Genomic DNA, 17,774 nt, shown 5'->3' with positions numbered 1-17,774 from the left:
GTGGATCTCATGCAAAGACACTCTGTCTTTGCTACCTGCGTAGCACATAAGTGCAAAGATACTAAATAGCTTCAAATGACTCAGCCTGATTTGGATCAATCGATGGCCCACCATTACCATGGTCACATCCAATTTATTAAGTACAAAGTCACTCTAACATTACGTTGGTCTCCATATAGTATGTTGGGCATGCTAACTTATTTAATTTAGTTTTAATCAATCTTCAGGTATATAGTATCGTTATATTTTTTTAAAAAAATAGGTTTTTGGTTCCTAACCTGATAATGTATGCAAACTGAGCACAAATATTTTGAACTTTATAATTTCTTGGTCCAAGATGACAACTTTGTCCATAGACTGAAAGCCAGAAATAACAGACACAAGTACACATACGAGCAGAGGAGTGTACAAATCTAGTAAGTATTTATTGAGGTCTGTTTTGTGCTCATCGTTGCTTAGACCCTATGAGAGAATACAAAAGATTTTAGAGACTGGGCACTCACTTCACAGGGTGAACATTCAGCTAGAATTTTCCTTTACTCCACAGCTACAAAATAATGGAAGCAAGTTTCTATCAGGCATGCTCTGGGCTCGTGGAGTTCCCTGTGCTAGTTGTGTATTGTTAGGGAGATGTTGACCAAGCAGTTTGAAAGAGAAAAGGTCATGTTCTCTACTTGATGTCTGGCTTCTTTCTCCTTTGAAGCTGTACCACCAAAGAAAGGACAATCCATTTCAAGTATTACTGTGAACAAATTACTACAGTACTTGAAGTAAGTTAATGCAAAGCCATAGAGCATGACACCTACCATCTGTCACACTTGGATTAAAGTGAACAGTGTGTACCATTCTCAACCTCAGCAGTTCATGTCACAGATGCCATACCAAATCCAACACTCGCTCCCAAGATACATCATTTCATCTTCCAACTCCAGTTACCTGACAGGGTCTCCATTTACATTATCCCTGGACAGACTGCGAGGCCAAAGACACATTTCCCTCTTTTACTCTAATATAAACATCTCTAGTAATAAACAGACAGAGATGTCAAGTCCTAAGGCAGAACTAAATACTGAAAGCAATGCCAGTGAAGATGCCCAATCAAGTCAGATGCTCTTTGGACAACTTTTCCTGAACAGACCATAGTTTTGATATCTAATGCCATGTATATAATCTCATGTTTTGTATACTATGCTGCTAGCAATTACATACAGTAAAATGACTCTAAAATGAAGTCTGAGCATCATCGTTGTTTTGGAATCCTGCATTACTTTCTCCTTTCCCAATGTCCATAGAGTCATAAGGATTTTCTTCTCTTTTTGTTTCATTTTTCCTGTTAAATAGAAAACAAAGTCACCTTAATAAAATGAAGTTAGAAAGACACTTGCACTGACCAAATGGATAAATATCAAACAGCCTGATGGCACCCAGTGCTAAGGATGCTGAGTTGGAATAAAGGGAACTTTTCATAAACCGGTGTCATATGTGTACATAAATTCTGCCTCTATGAGGACAGTTCAGAAGTATTTATTAAAATCAGAAGTTCATGTTCATTTTGAGGCCAGCCTTTCACCTGCAGGAATTTGTCTTGCAGCGACATTAGCATGAACAGGAAATTGCCTGCATTTTTTTTATGGACACAAATATTTGGTAACCATGGAAGAGTCCATTACTACAAAATGGAAAACTACATTATCAGGGAAAAGGGAAGTGCATTGTAAGCCAATCTGGAAATATCTCTAAAACATATTGTGTGGAAAATAAAAAAATCTGGAAATTATCTATAGAACATACTAGGTGGGAAATAAAAATATGTAGTACATACTTCACATATACTAAAAACTGATAACTTTGGTTGAAAGGATTCTCAGAAGCAAAGAATGACAAAGGAACTCTATGACTCCTTTGTATTTTGAAATTTTTAACCATGTGCACTACCTAGAAAGTGTTTTGTGTGCATGTGTGTACATGTGTACATGTTTGTGTGTATAAGCGTGGATTTGTGCATGCTACAGTGCGTGTGTGGAGGACAGACAATAACCTCCGGAGTTGATTCTCGACACCCATCATGATTGAGATGCAGTCCTCTGTTGTTTCTCTGCAGTGCATACCAGACTAACTGGCCCTCCAACTTCTAGGGATTCTCCTACCTCTGCCTCTCCTCCCCTCCCCTGTAAGTGTTGGAATTACAGATTACTTCATTACTGCACCTGACTTTCATATGGGCTATGTGGATTCAAACTCAGGTCTCCATATTTGTGTGGCAAGTGAGTTCACCTATTTCCACAGCCTCAATTTTTCAAATGAAGTTGTTTGGTAGAATTGAAAAATCTCTACATTAAAGAAAATTAAATAAAAATACACTCATCCATGTAAAGATTCAACTGAGGGTGTTTAAACAGCTCAAACCATGCATAGAATTTTTTCAGGTGATACAAAATACTAACTTATTTAGCAAGCCCAACAAAAGTCAATTCTCTCTCAAGGCAGGGGCAAAAGTCTAATCATAAAACAAAACTAGAAATCAGGCCTCTGGTGATTCAAACTCTCAATCAACTCACAACTCTAGAACAAATTAGAGGGTGTCTTGCCATGAACTAAAATGATAAGGAGTATGATCTACCCAAAGAGGAAAGTAACTAAAGAGTAATAGTTTGAAACATATCTTAGGGCTCATTCTCAGGTGGCATCACAGTTCAACCCCCACTTCAGTCCATCCTCTGTGGACAAAGCAAGACTCATGGGTGAGGATAATCCCTTACTGAGTTTGCAGTCCAGATGTGACACAGTGCAAAGGATGCAGTTTACTACAACATGCCAATAAACCAGGCTATAACTTCTTGTATGTGAGCTTGCTAGGAAGGAAAAGTACTCATAACACCTGCCAAGTTTCTAAGGGATACATCAGAATAGGTAGGTAGATAATTTTCCAAATAAGTAATCGGCCTATGTATATATTGTGCTATTTGTTGCAAATTTTCCAATTTATGTTTCCTAAAAGACAGATATGTCTTGTAAAAGATACTTACTTCTTTCGACCTTTGATCCCAGTGAAGATTAGAATAACGATGCCAACCACTACAATTCCCATCACGACGCCAAAAATAATCAGCCATATGGTGACAGGAGGCTGGTAAGGTGGTGCAAGTGTTGGGTAAATCCCCAGAAACTCCAGGCTGTTATCATCCAGGCCGAAAACATCATTGATACGGCCCCTAGAAAACCTATTCGAAAAGCAAAATATAGTAAAAGGGGATGCTTAGACCAAATAAAATTGCTGTAGTTATTTCCTCTTTGTGTCCTGGTCCCCAAAAGGATTGAATAAGGCTTGTCTTGAGAATGTGCAACTAGAATTTGTATGGTGGCACATGTCTGTACAGCCCGTGCTCCAGAGGCAAAGTGGGGAGGATGTCACAAACAGCTCTGCAGAGCAAGATCCAGGAGAGCCAGGGACCATAGCGAGACAAAGAAAAAAAAACCATGCAAAATATCCACCTCAAATAACAATACAATCGAAGAAGATAGGGCCAATGGAAAAATACGAACTTTTGACAGTCACGTATCTTTCATACCTGGTAACCTGAATTGTTGGTCTATCAACAACCTCATTTGAAATTTGAGTTGGAAATTTAGAAATGAGGGGGTTGGAGAGCTTGCATTGCTCATCCAGAGGACCTGGGTTTAGTTCTCAGCATCTACACTGAGCAGCTCACAAGTACCTCTAACTCCAGCCACAAGGGCTCCGATGCCTTCTTACCTTCATGGGCACTGCACATATGTGGTAAACATACAAACATGCAGGCGTGCGCGCATGCACGCACGTGCACGCGCACGCGCACACGCGCGCACACACACACACACACACACACACACACACACACACACAAATGTTAACAGAATAAAATTAACATGCAAGTTAATAGGTTTCTCCAGGCAGTGGTGGTGCATGCCTTTAATCCCAGCACTTGGGAGGCAGAGGCAGGCAGATCTCTGAGTTTGAGGCCAGCCTGGGCTACAAAGTGAGTTCTAGGACAGCCAGGGCTACACAGAGAAACCCTGTGTTGAAAAATCAATAATAATAATAATAATAATAATAATAATAATAATAAAATAATATTTCTTTATGTCCAAGAATTTTAGAAATGAACAAATGGCTAGTATTTGCTCATGTGTAAGTACTGCATTTTAAAGGTCAACTTAGCATATTTGGCAAGAATTTCTCAGCTCTCAGAGTGCATCTAAAATGATTTTACAGCAAACAACAGAAAAGCCTAACTGAATGTCCCTCCTTTGTGAATGAACTCTGTCCTCTACCCAAATCTCTGTGGGAGTGTTCCAAAGAAAAGGGACTGACATTTGGAAGCAGCACTGAGGAGTAACACGGGGAGAGACCTCTGTATGTCTCCAGCACTGAGAGAAGCAGCTGAAGGTGATGGAGTAAAACAGATGAAGCATATTTAAAACCAAACCAGTGCACGGGGGGAACATTCTGGTTTGTAGACTCCAATGTCTGGCACCACAGCCTCCTATCTATGGGTGTAGCTAAGGCAAGAAGGTCAAATTCCATCAGAGAAAACAAGCAGCCAGCCAGGAATTAGCCCTAACCCCTGGCAACATCAAGAGTTTCTTAAGACATTCTAGAAGAGTCGTTTCTAGAAAAGAAAGTCCCCATAGCTCACAGCTGGGAATCCAGGAAAAGCCAGCACATTCACAACAATCTCAGTAGGCATTTTGTCTAAGGAGGATACTTGCCTTTTGGGAGGAGGAGAACAAATCTCTGGGCATGATTCAGTCACACACCCCAACCAGGCCAGACTTTCTAGGCACACCCTATCCAGCAGGTCTGAGATCTGTTCTCAAAAGGAAACAGGATTCCTAGTGTGGCTCACGAGCGCCACCTAGTGAGATGCCAGGTATAGGAAGTTTATTAAGCCTTTTAGGGTGGGGATTGGTTTGGGATTTTTTTGAGACAAGTTTTCTCTATGTAACAGAGCCCCGGATGTCCTGGAACTCACTCTGTAGACCAGACTGGCCTCGAAATCACAGATATCTGTGTGCCTCTGCCTCCCGAGTGCTGAGATTGAAGGTGTATACCATCACACCCAGCATTTTTGTTATAATTATTTTTAATGGCAAAGAAAACCATCCATCTTCCACTCCTGCTGTCTTCTTTAAAGCAGCCAAGGCAAACTGGACAAGTCATTCCTTATGGATAATCACTGCTCCACAGTAAATTCCTCTCTCAATGTCAAAGAACTCGATGCTTGCCTGCCCCATTTCCTGCTTGGAGCAGTTCAATAAATCTTTCATAATGCCCCTGTAACAAATGGTGGCAGAGTGTGCCCACTTCCCTTCTGCACTTTCCAAATATGCTAGCCAAGCTTCCTTTACACAGAAATGACTTCCCTTTGCCTGAGACCATTGTCAAGCTAGAGAGGCTAGGGGATGAACGTCACCCGGAATCGGTTCTCAGACAATGACTAGTGAGAAGCGGTAAATATCCCAGCTCCCTCAGCCTTCCGGTGAGACAATCCTAGTGTACACTCTCCCATTTCCCAGAGCTGCCTGGCAGGACTAAGCTCTAGTTTCTGACAATAGGAACTTGTTGGATATCTTGAAATGTCCCCTTTTCTCTCTTCTCTGTCTCCTGCCCACAGTTTCCATAGGCGCTTCTTGGACTGCCTCCCAAATAAACTGCTTATGCTTAAATCGTTGTCTAAGGACCTGCACCTGGGGCAGTCCCCCATCAAAACAAGTCTCTTGCTATTGGATTATAATAGAACTAAAACCCAAGTTTGTGCAGACAAAGAGATAGTTCAGCCAGCAAAATGCCTGCCGTGCAATCGTGAGGACCCAAGTTTTGATCCCTAGCACCCACATAAAACATCTGGGTATGGTAGCACTCAGCACCTGTTCACTGCAGTACTTGGAACTGGGGGAGATTGGCAGATCCCTGAAGCTCACTTGCCTGCCTAGCTGAGTTGATTAACATCAGGTTTAGTGAGACAACCTGTCTCAAAACACAAAATGGTAACAGGTCTCAGAGAAGACACCTAGTGTCAACCTCTGGCTTCTATGTGTGACCTGTGTCACGTGTACACACACCCATACACAAACCTATACATACACTACACACACACACACAAGCAACAACAACCATCCAAGTTTTGAGACGAGGTAAAACATGTAAACGGCTTAGAATGATGTCCAGCACACAAAAAGTGCAGTAAATGTAAAGTATTGTTGCATTAGCTAACCCCTTCACCTTGATACGGTTTGTTTGAACTTAAACATCACCTGATGGCATCTTCAACGTCCTTTCTGGGAATGATGTCAGACACATTTTGGGGTGAAGTGACAAAGAAGTTGAAGGAGACTCTTGGTTTCAAGTCACTCACATGTATATCTTCCACCCTGCGACAAAAAAAAAAGAAAAGAAAAGAAACGTTTTTGTTTTCTTCTTTCCTAAGGAGAGAACACAGTAAAGAAAGGAAATCCGCCCCCTGCTGGTGGAAAGGAGATGAGAGCAAGGCTCCTGGATGAGGAGATACAGGGCAGGGTAAATTGGGGAAAGATACAGCCAAAAAAAAAAAAAAAAAAAAAAAAACCAAAAAACTTCACAATCCCCAAAGCACAAGAAATGAAATAAAAGTTGCAAAACACTGTCCTGCCCCCTGGCATGGTGGCACACGCCTTTAGTCCCAGCACTCGGTAGGCAGAGGCAGGTGGATCTCTGTGAGTTGGAGGCCAGCCTGGTCTACAGAGCGAGATCCAGGACAGCCAGAGCTACAAAGAAAGATCCTGTCCCCAAAATCAACCCAACCAAACAAAAAGTTGTAATACCAACTTTTGATACTGGTTTTTCCTATGACCACATAAAACCCACATCTGTTCAGTTCTTTTAAATGTCAACTGCAAGCCCCAAGAGAATCAAGAATGAATTGTTGGTGACATAGAAATGTGAAAAGCAGCATGGTAGACAGTGATATCTCAGTGTCACAGACAGATACAGCATGTTAACATCCTATAGCCTGGCCCCATCCAGAAAGGTGTTGGATGGCATCACTGAATGAAGGCAAAAACTAGGGATCACTGCACAATGTGACAAGGACATGCTCTCAAAGCTCCCAGAGTGGCCCTAGTAAAAACTAAGGCAGATCATGTGGCTATCTATATCCTTGAATGACTACTTGACCTTCTCAAAATAAAAGCCAAAGGCCACGGAATGATCTTGAGGCCCAAATGAACTTTCTTTGCTCTCTTTTACCCACCTACCCTGCCCAAACACTGCCTGGACCACATCACCTACTTGCCCTCTAGAAGATGCTTCCCCCTCACAGTGGCCTTCGTGCTGTTCCTTTGGCAGGCAATGGATATTACTTCACCAGACTTTGTCCTGTTGTCCGCTAGCTGAACACTTTCTCCCATTGTCTGTGCTGCTGGCTTTTCTGCTTCTCTTCCTGCTTCTTAAGGTTTGTGATGTCCTCTCTAATCAACTCACTAAAGCTGAACATTCCCCGGCCTCTTTCCTCACCCTGTCCTGTTGTGTTTTCCTCCAAAACACATATTTAAAGTCTCTCTCCTTAGATCTCTCTCCTGATAGAAACTCATGTAAGACAGAAATGTCCTTTATTTCCCCTCTTTTTACTTCTAGGGGTAGGGTGAGATTGTATGGAGAGAGAGAGAAAAGAAGACAGAGAGGTTTAATAACAACAATGTTTGTGTCATCTCCAAGTTAAACCACAAGCATCCTAAAAGAAAGTGACCCAAATTCCAGATGCCAAATAAAGTTTTGGACTATGCTTACACAAGCAGCCCTAGTTAAGATCGGTGGGCCCCAAATAAACAAAACAACAGTAGAAAAAGAGATACAAGAATAGAAGGAAGGAGGAAGGATTCAGGGGGAATCAGACGAGAGAACTACAAAACACGTACATAAAATTGTCAAAGAATTTAGCAAACATAGATGCTAGGTGGTGATGGTGCACACCTTTAATCCCAGCACTCGGGAGGCAGAGGCAGGCAGATCTCTGTGAGTTCAAGGTCAGCCAGGTCTACAAAGAAGATGCCAGGACATCTAGGACTGTTACACAGAGAAACCCACACACAAAAAAGAATTTAACAAATATAGAAAATAAAGTCTACTTAGAGATTCTTCTTGATTTCACTTAAAGAAAACTAAAGCACATCTCTCAGACTCTTAGAGTAGGGGGATTTTTATCTATAGAGCCTAGCAAATCAACTCACCCAAAAGGAACATTCTGGGTTTTGTTCTTTGCAAAATACACTCTCATGGCATATGCAACCGATGACCGGAAGAGGTACATTTCGTTGTCATTCCATTCATACTGCAAATTGAGAAGAAAGACACCACTCAGTGGGGTGGGGAAACCAGAGATTCCTCATCACTATTCCAAGGACTCTGGCCACCCATTCTGTGCCCTCTACTGTGAACATGCATCAGCATTTGGAAGTGGGATGCTTAAAACCGACTACTGACTCTACCTAAAAAGTTTCTCCTTAGACTGTTTAGGATGAGACCCAAGAGTTTGCATAACTCCTCCCCACCCCAGGTGCTAATGCTGCTGGTTAGGAAACCATCCCTGCTTGAGAACCATGGCACCCACCAGTCCTCTCACTTTGGTTTGATATTAATTGAAATAAGAACCCTGAGTATAGGTTTATAGGTGGGAAATAGCCCAAAGCTGTGGGGTTTGTGTGGACTATCTGTATGTTGTAGGCAACTGAATCTAACTTTTACTGTTTTGATACTAAGTCCGCAGCTATTTGAACCATGCACGGTAGTGCACACTGTAATGTCAGCATTAGGGGGTAGAGGCAAGATAATTAGGACTGCAGAGCAACTTCAAGGCCAGCTTGGGCTATGTGGGAATCTCAGAAATAAAAAATTGTTTGTGTGCTTGCACAGCTTTGTAGAGGTGTTTGCAGGCACTATTTCGTCCAGTAGCTGGCAGTAGAGATCAAGAAACGACACAGGAATTTAATTTCTCCTTTCCCTGTTAGAAAAAAGCAACACAAAAGCTCACAAAAAGGACCTGTTTTTACTTAAGTTTGGTTGTGCCCAGATAGATGAAGGATGGGATTTATTTTTAATGGTATATTAATGTTGTACCTAGTAATTTTCTGGCTAGCACTTCCATAGTTTAAAACATCTTAAAATGAGGCCATAGCTCCAGCAGATGTCCACCATGAAATGACTTGAGCTGGGCAGATAGTCTAGCTCTACTGCACATGCGTACCAAAAGTACATCTCGCTCGGTGATCGCCTTCAGAATGTCACACCGTCAAATTTGCATGGAAAGAGAGCACGGCCTCAAATGCCCAGACAAGAGAACTGAGAAGTTTCCTGATCTGCCAGGACTGATTTCAATGTATAAGGCCAGTGAGGAGCTAATAAAAGTATGCTGAAGGTAGATACCCTCTTGGACTGGCAATGTACATTGAGAAAAAGGAATGGGAACATAGAGATGAGAAGCAACGGACTTGTGTTTCTATAACTGCTTTCTCACAGCCTGCTCTTTTCTACTGAGAGACAGAAAGGGGAGAGGAGGTGAGGAGGAACTGAGAGGAATAGAGGGAGGGGAAACTGTATCAGAATTTGTTGTATGAGAAAAGAATTATTTTCAATAAAAGGGAAAAATAATTGCTTTCTTATGTTTTCATTTTTAATGCTTGTGTTATTTATATTTTGGTGTCTTGTTTACAAAAGTTTAGCAAAGTTATTTTTCATGTCTTGGGAAGTATTTAACTTCTCAGGAAACGGGGAGGCAGAAACTGAATCTTTGGATCTATACAATGACACAATAATTTTCTGTGGCACATTGGACTGTTTTATCTGATTGTCCCAGGTTGATTTCTAAACCTGCAAAGCTTTCAGGTTTCCAGGACACACCCAAGCTGTTGAGACAACATGTCCTCTCTTCTTTCCTAATCAAAGCTATTACTGAAGGAGACTGTTTGGAAAGAGGAAGGGGAAGAGTGGAGGTGATGTGGAAAAGACAGTAAATAAAGGGGTGTAGATGTATGAAAATCTCACAATGAAACCCATTTTCTACAATAACTACATACTAATAAAATCATCTGGTTTTAGGCTTGTGCTTCCCAGCACTGGATCAAGTGAGATGGGTGTGCTGGAGAGAGGAGAGCAATAACTAAAGGTACCAATAATAAGAGTTTCCACAAAACGTTTTCTTACCCTAAAGTGCATCTCTAAGTCAATGGTTCTCAATGTGGCTACACTTAGAACTGCCTGGAGATTTAAAAATTCTTTACATCTTAAAAATGTATTTATGCTGGGCGGCGGTGGCACTCGCCTTTATTTCCAGCACTTGGGAGGCAGAGCCAGGCAGATCTCTATGAGTTTGAGGCTAGCCTGGTCTACAGAGTGAGATCCAAGAACAGACACCAAAACTACACGGAGAAACCCTGTCTTGAAAAAACTAATTCATTCATTCATTCATTCAAATGTGTTTATTTTATGTGTATGAGGGTTTTGTTTTGTTTTGTTTTGTTTTTTTGCCTGTACCATGTGTGTGCCTGGTGCCTATGGAGATCAAAACAGGGCACAAGAACTGGGGTTACACATGGTTGTGAGCCATAATGTGGGTGCAGGGAACCAAATCTGGGTCTTCCGCAAAAGCCCTAAGTGCTCTTAACCGTGAAGCCATCACCCCAGCTCCAGATTTAAACTCTTACTGAGGCTGGGTGTGATGGTGCATGCCTTTAATCTCAGCACTCCGGAGGCTCTCTGGGAGTTCAAGGCCAGCCTTGACTATATAGTGAGTTCCAGGCCAGCTGTAACAGCACTGTGAGATCCAGTCTCAAACAAAAGAAAGCTCTTAATGCCCAAGTCTTGGTGTCACACTCTAGAGCAATTAAACCAGTGTCTCTGGAGGTGGAGCCCATGAACTCATATTCTGAAGACTTCCCACACAGTTCCAATGAGCCAAGTTTGAGAATTGGAGTTTCCCAGTCATTACTACATATGTAAACCAAATAGAAGGCTTACAAAAATGTGGGTCCTGATTAAGCAGGTCCAGGGCTAGGGCTCGAGATGCTACACTTGCCAAGCTTCTAGATTTGAATTAATTTTTTTCTGCACATGAAACAACCACACTTTTAATAAAACTAGAATATAGATGATTAAGAAAACAAAACGGAGCGAAAAAACCTAAGAAAAGAAACAAGGCCTCACGCTGGTCAGTGGTGGCACATGCCTTTAATCTCAGCATTCAGGACGCAGGGACAGGTGGATCTCTGTGAGTATAAGGCTCGCCTGGTCTACAGAATGAGTTTCAGAACAGGCTCTAAAGCTACAGAGAAACCCTGTCTCAAAAAGAAAGAAAGAAAGAAAGAAAGAAAGAAAGAAAGAAAGAAAGAAAGAAAGAAAGAAAGAAAGAAAGAAAGAAAGAAAGAGAGAGAAAGAAAGAGAGAGAGAAAGAAAGAGAGAAAGAAAGAAATCCTTGAATACAAGTCATAGTGGAAAGGTAACAAGTGAAAAGCAAACATTGTCTATCCAATAAGGGATGAACTACAAAGGAAAAGAAGCAAGGAAGGAAGAAAGGAAGGAAGGAAGGGAGAGACGGAGGGAGGAACAGAGGGAGGAAAAAAGGAAGGGAGGGAGGGAGGGAGGGAGGGAAGGAGGGAGGGAGGGAGTCAGCTGGAAGCCAGACCTGGGGCTTATAGTTTTAAGAGAACTATGTGGCCTCTCTTCATTCAGACCACACTGAAATGGGGTTTCAAGGGAAGAGAATGTTCTAAAGAGAAATGGAACCACCATTCAGAATACTCACTGCATTTTTTCCAAGAGCTGATTTTAAGCTTATCCTCACTTTAATGCTTTGGTCGGCATCTGAGTAAAGAGAAGTTTGAGACATCTGGTTTAGATGACAGACTGACCACACATTTATTTTTGTCCCCTTCCCAAGATTGCACTAAGGTGGCAGAGCAGTAGGATTATTTTTAAGGTACAGACATAGCTTTTGCAGAATGAGAACTGAGAAACTGGTAACTACTTTCTGAGAGAGCCATAAGTCACTGCTTGATGTGTATGTGCACAGAAGAGATTACAGGCCCAAAAGGGAGAAACTCCAAGAGAAATCCTGGGACTCCAATACAGCAGAGGTGGGAAGAGACTGGAAATGGTACTGAGGCTGTGGTTAAAGCCACTTTGGGGATGGCATGGTTCTGCACACCATCATCACTTACTTAGCCAGTTAGAACTTGGTCTCCAACAGAACAAGATAGAAACCTAGAAAGAAGATGTGGAACCTGGGAAACGAGATTCAACCCAGAAGAATTCAACCCAGAGATGGTTCTGAAGGATGATTATGGTCTGTATTAAGATAGGAGTATGTAAGACTCCAAGTGGAAGTTTCTAGGGAGGGATACAGAGGCTGAAATACACTGGACTAATTGGTAATAAATAAATACTGTTTGATGGTAGATTAGGCCTGCCAAAAACTGGGGTGAGTTCTGGGTGAGAAACTCTGATGCAAACAAGCCACTTAAAGAATACAGCATAGTATGTTATTTGGCTGTGCAGGTGGCCAGACATAAATATTGATAACTGCTTTACTAAAAATCATATTAAACCTTTCCTGAGTCTGTGGAAAAAAATGCCAATGGGCGAGTATGTAGGGGAGGGGTTCTACAAGTGACCAATAGTAAGACAGCAGTATAAACAAAATTACAGAGGTAGGAAAGTGACTGTCGGCAACACAGGGACTAACTGTGATACAGATGACAGGGTTTGCCTCAGGAGAGTGTCCTGGTTAGGTTTGTTTGTTTGTTTGTTTGTTTGGTCACCTTGGCACAGCTAGAGTGTTATCTGGGAAGATGAACCTTAATTGAAAAAGATGTCTTCATCTGGTTGGCCTGTGGGGCATTTTTGTGACTCACAATTGATGTGTGAAGTCTCAGCACATTGTGGGCAATGCCACCCCTGGGCAGGTGGTCCTAGGAAAAATCAAGCTGAGCAAACCATGGAGAGCAAGCTAGTAAGCAGCGTTCCTCCATGGCCTCGCTTCAGTTCCAGCCTGCAGATTACTACCTTGAGTTTCTGATGATGGACTATAAGCTGTAAGCTGGAATAAACCCTTTCCTCTCCAAGTTGCTTTTGGTCCTGGTTCTTATCACAGCAACAGGAAGCAGAGGAGGACAAAGAACAACATTCCAGGGCAGTAGGAGAGTGCCATGTTCTTATTGTGAAGGTGAGACTAATAAGAACACTTAACAGAGTTTGTGACACAGTCTGAAGAAGAGGGAACCTATTCAGCCATGTCACAGCCCCCGCAAGGCTACAGCTAAAAGACACTAAGAGAAGCAAACAAGGGACAATGCACAATGCATGTGCCGTCAGTGAACTCACATGGACTCCAGTCAGTGTTCCACCCCACAAGAGAATTCTTGTTCTGTTCTTTCAGCCAGGCAAACAATGGCTCAAAGTAATTGAGCAGTGGTCTTACATCCATATTTCTTGCTCCTACCACATTTTCCAATGCTAGGGTCCAGGGTTCTGAGTTTCCAAGACGCAGCATATTGCTACATGAAAAAAGGCAGAATGCAGGTCATTTTGAGCGTTCCAGATGGGCGTACCTTGGCATCTACACACTATACTTCTTTTCTTGGAACTGGTTAAATTTTCTTTAGGTGGATTAGAAAAATAAGACATATTATCAGATGGATTCAAGGTTCAAGCTCTCTTTCCTTCCAATTGTTCAAAAGAGAGCCCTGTGATTATCACATAGACAAGAGGTGGCCTATCCTGGCATCTCATGAACTAGGTTCCTATCTGATTCCAAATTAAACATGATTGGGTGGTTGGAGAAATTCTGAAGTCTCAATTTTTCTTTTTTGAGGGATAGAGGTTGGAGGAGGCAAATAAATTAAGTTAAATCAGAGGCATGGAAATTAATAGTATGGGGTGCTAAGAAACGTTCAACATTTTGAGGCATTTCTTACAGCAACTTCTGCCCAGCTTCAGTGGAATTTGAGATGTCACATTTGTGCAGTGGGCCATCATGTTTAGCTGCTTGACAAAGGGCTTCTTGAAACTGGAATTGATAAATGGTTCTTGTGTAATATCTGTACAAGTGACAAAGAAACAAACAAAAAGCATGTTTTATTGCTGTGGTAGAGTCACAGAAGTGGGTGTATATTTAAATTCCTGTCCCAAGTAATCCCAAAGGTATTGTCTAAAAGTCCTTCTGTAGCAGAGGTACAACACAAACTCTTTGGATGCACCACATGCTATTTGTATTGCATATATTTGATGATAGAGCAGTGTTACCTCTCTGTCACAGGTTAGTCACATTTGAATTGCTGTCACAGAGTTATAGCCCTTTCCTATAAAATGGTGTCAAGCTGGTCCTTATGCCAGGAAAGTAAAATTCACATTTTTACAAATACAGAAAGTGAGGCCAACACACCCCTGCATCCCAGCATTCAGGAAGGAGGATTATGAACTTGAAGGCCAGCCTGGGACATGTAATTAAGTCTCTGTCTCAAACAAAGACAAAATAAACAACAACAATAATAAAATACTTTTTGATGCATAGTAAATGCTACAGGTGATAAGAAGATGAACCAAAAGTATTTTTTGGTTAGTTTTTTGTCAACTTGACATAAGCTGGAGTCATCTAAAAAGAAGGAACCCCAATTGAAAAAAATGCTTCCATCAGACTGGTCTCTAACCCAAAAAAGCTCTAAGGAACATTTTTTGGATTTTTTTTTTGGATTAATGATTGATGTGGGAGAGCCCAGCCTATTGGAGGAGATACCACCCATGGGCAGGTGGTCCTGTGAGGTACAAGAAGTCGAGCTAAGCCAGCCATGAAGAGCAAGCCAGTGAGCAATGTTCTCCATGGTCTCTGCTTCAATTCCTGCCTCCAGGTTCTTGCCCTGCTTGAGTTCCTGCCTTGGCTTCCTTCCATGATGGGTCGTGATTAGAGCAAAGCCAAATCAACCCTTTCATCCCCAAGGTGCTTTTGGTCATAGTATTTATCCCAGCAATACAAAGCAAAATAGGACAATCCTCAACTATGGGGAAAAGATCTCATATAAGTCAATTTAAAACAATAAAACATGTTGCATTAAATTCAATTGAAACTGATCATCTACACTAAGCTTGTGGTAGGAGATAGATAGAAAAGGCTTGTAATTATCACTTCATCGAGCCCTGTTTATGCTTTTGTTATTAGCCACAGCTATCTCTTAAACTCCAGATGATAAACAGAGAGAAACAGGAAACAGAAACAGAAAACTGTCATTTACCGGATGAATGAGTAATCATTAGAAACGTGGAACAGAGCTGCAGGGTCACAGTATGTTTCGTCATGAGGCACAGGCTCCACCACACCAACGATCTCTCGCCTTGGGAAGAAAAGGGAAGCACACATTAGCTGGGAGTAGACCATCATGAGACAGGAACTCTGAGATCAGCTAGAGCACTTTCACCTGTCAATAGTATTTATATCGGAACTGGTTGTCAGTTGAAATAAAAAAAAAAAATTGTAAAAACAAGAAAGCAAAGCCTCTTGTGTGTTTGCCTTCTATTGCCTTAATTCAACCAAAATGCATCATTGGAAAATAGTCATCTCCTTAAAACATTAAGTTTAAAAAGGTCCATAAAGCCACTGTGTGGCTGTAAGTGTGCAGTGAAAACCCCATCAATTCTCTCAGACATTGCGCCTTCTGTGCTCCTGTCAGAACTTCGTAAAACTGAAACCTTTTTTTTCTTCAAGCTAATTCAAATGGGTCCTCTTCCATGAAACTTGGCCCCCACTTTGCAATGTGGTCAACCCTTAAGCTCCCTTAGCTTCTGTGTCTTCTTTTAGAAATGCTTTGTTCTCTTGCCTTTTACTGGCATTTGTTAGTTATATAAAATAACGGTTCTCGTGACATCTCCTACATATATGTAATATAATTTGATCATCTTCACTCCCTTCTTGTCATATCCTGCTCTTTCTCACTATTCCCTTTTCTTGACCTCTGCAGCCTCCTATTTTCATGCATTATCTGTTGTTTTCTTTCATCCTCTGCCATTTCTCTCTGTGTGTTGTGGTTTTTCACCTGTAGACTCGGTACCACCGAGACATGAGCACTGAGAGAATGAGGCTATGTCTCAGTTATCTTTGTAGTTCTTGTGAGAAATACTATGCAGAACGCGAAGGAGAGGTTTCATTTCTGATTGGCAAATGACCACATGAGCAATCAATACATGGATGGATTGCTTTGAAGGTCTGATTCGAGGTTGGTTTAAAATAAATTAGCAGGGATTCAAAAGTTAGCCCAGTAGGAAAAAAAAGTAGACAAGCCATATAGGCTTTATTTTTAGACATTGTCATTTATTATTGCAAATTTTGTAGGCAACTATGGTTCTTTGTGGACTTATACACAAACATTAGAAGCTCCCCTGATGAACTACATCTTTTCCTTTTTTTTTTTTTTTTTTAGTTTTTCAAGACAGGGTTTCTCTATATAGTTCTGGCTGTCCTGCTTTATACCTAGCCCATGAGGAAACATTTTGTTGATTGCAAATTCATTGACTTACTTCATCTCCCACCACTTTTGCATCCATTGTTCTTTGGGAATTTCGCCCGTAAACACCATCCACCTCCACTTCTCTAACATGTAAGTAAATGGCAGTGTCCCAACGATTGTCAGGGCTTGCTTGAGCAGGAAGTTTATTTCTGTTTCTGAAAGTCAAATGGGAAAGGCCAAATATTAAGGTGGGAAATGAAAGCAGAAATTTTGTAAAAGAACTTTCCTAATCTCGAGTTACTATTCTTCCTCAAGATAACCTTACTACAGGATGAGTAGATGAGAAATATTGGCAGCGGACATTAATAATGTGTATCTATTTTTCTTCTTAGGTGATGGTTCTAAAATAGAATAAAGCCTTGGAATAGAACAAGTAAGTAACAATCCACAAGTTCACTAATCCTTACTTTTTTTTTTACTACTTTTAATTGCCTTCCTTAAATATCCCCTTATCGGAGCTGAGTAGGGCAATTTCATCTATTTTCCCAGTCCTAGTGTTTATTCTTGAGAGCTTCATGTAGGCGGTGACTGTTAATGTCTCACTGAAGACTGTGTACAGCAGTCTAGTGTCTGCTCTGTAATGCTCTCTGTGAGTCCTTAGTAAATAAGCAAACATTAAACAGATGTGGTGAATCCTTAGAAACTAGGGTGGGGAGATTTTTTCAAAAAACATTCTTCTTTTGCACAACAGGTTGGCTATATAAAGGACAATAATGTCTTGTACATTTCAGCGAGAGGTCTATGAGTGGTAGAGTGTTTGCCTAACATGTATGAAGCCCCCAGTTCCATTTCCAGCACTGAAAAAGAAAAAAAGAAAAAGAAACTAGAAAAAAAGGATTCTCCAAAGTTTCACTATCAGTTAATGATGTTTGTAGAGATAGGTATGTTTGCTGTAGTGTAAACATCACATGGTATATACATGTATCTTAACATCATATTACTCCATTAGCATGTACAACAGTTATGTGTTTATATGTTAACTAAAAATAAATTTAAGCCAAAAAATTTAAAGGAGCATCTCTAGAGGGTTATCTTCTACTGGCTAATCAAAAGTACAAATGTAAATGCTTTTATAAGTTACATAAGTTCATTAGCCTAAAGAGGAAGTAGGGTTGGCCTCCAGCACACCACAGAAGATCACTCAAATGTAAGTGCAGAGGCATTATCTATTCTGTGCATCACTATATGTTTAGGGGGGAAATGCCTCACACATG

At 41.1% G+C, this 17,774-nt stretch overlaps 1 protein-coding gene across 2 annotated transcripts in view; it reads right to left on the bottom strand.

Annotated features, from left to right (window-relative positions):
• Window positions 1-406: 406 nt before the first annotated feature.
• Window positions 407-17,774, bottom strand: part of Ace2 (angiotensin converting enzyme 2) — a 50,977-nt gene continuing 33,609 nt past the window's right edge. For both annotated transcript variants that reach the window (XM_006973207.4, XM_076562827.1), the window contains 9 exons: window positions 16,571-16,715; window positions 15,292-15,390; window positions 13,981-14,103; window positions 13,388-13,560; window positions 11,811-11,869; window positions 8,245-8,345; window positions 6,295-6,411; window positions 3,027-3,221; window positions 407-1,330 (listed from right to left, as the gene is read on the bottom strand). In XM_006973207.4, the coding sequence (XP_006973269.1) occupies window positions 1,222-1,330; window positions 3,027-3,221; window positions 6,295-6,411; window positions 8,245-8,345; window positions 11,811-11,869; window positions 13,388-13,560; window positions 13,981-14,103; window positions 15,292-15,390; window positions 16,571-16,715 (1,121 nt within the window). In that variant the 3' untranslated portion in view covers window positions 407-1,221. The remainder of the gene's footprint in view (window positions 1,331-3,026; window positions 3,222-6,294; window positions 6,412-8,244; window positions 8,346-11,810; window positions 11,870-13,387; window positions 13,561-13,980; window positions 14,104-15,291; window positions 15,391-16,570; window positions 16,716-17,774) is intronic.

Source organism: Peromyscus maniculatus, chromosome X, assembly GCF_049852395.1.
Source record: "Peromyscus maniculatus bairdii isolate BWxNUB_F1_BW_parent chromosome X, HU_Pman_BW_mat_3.1, whole genome shotgun sequence".
NCBI lineage: Eukaryota > Metazoa > Chordata > Mammalia > Rodentia > Cricetidae > Peromyscus > Peromyscus maniculatus.
Note: the sequence above shows the minus strand (reverse complement) of the source record. Positions and strands in the feature narration are given on the sequence as shown.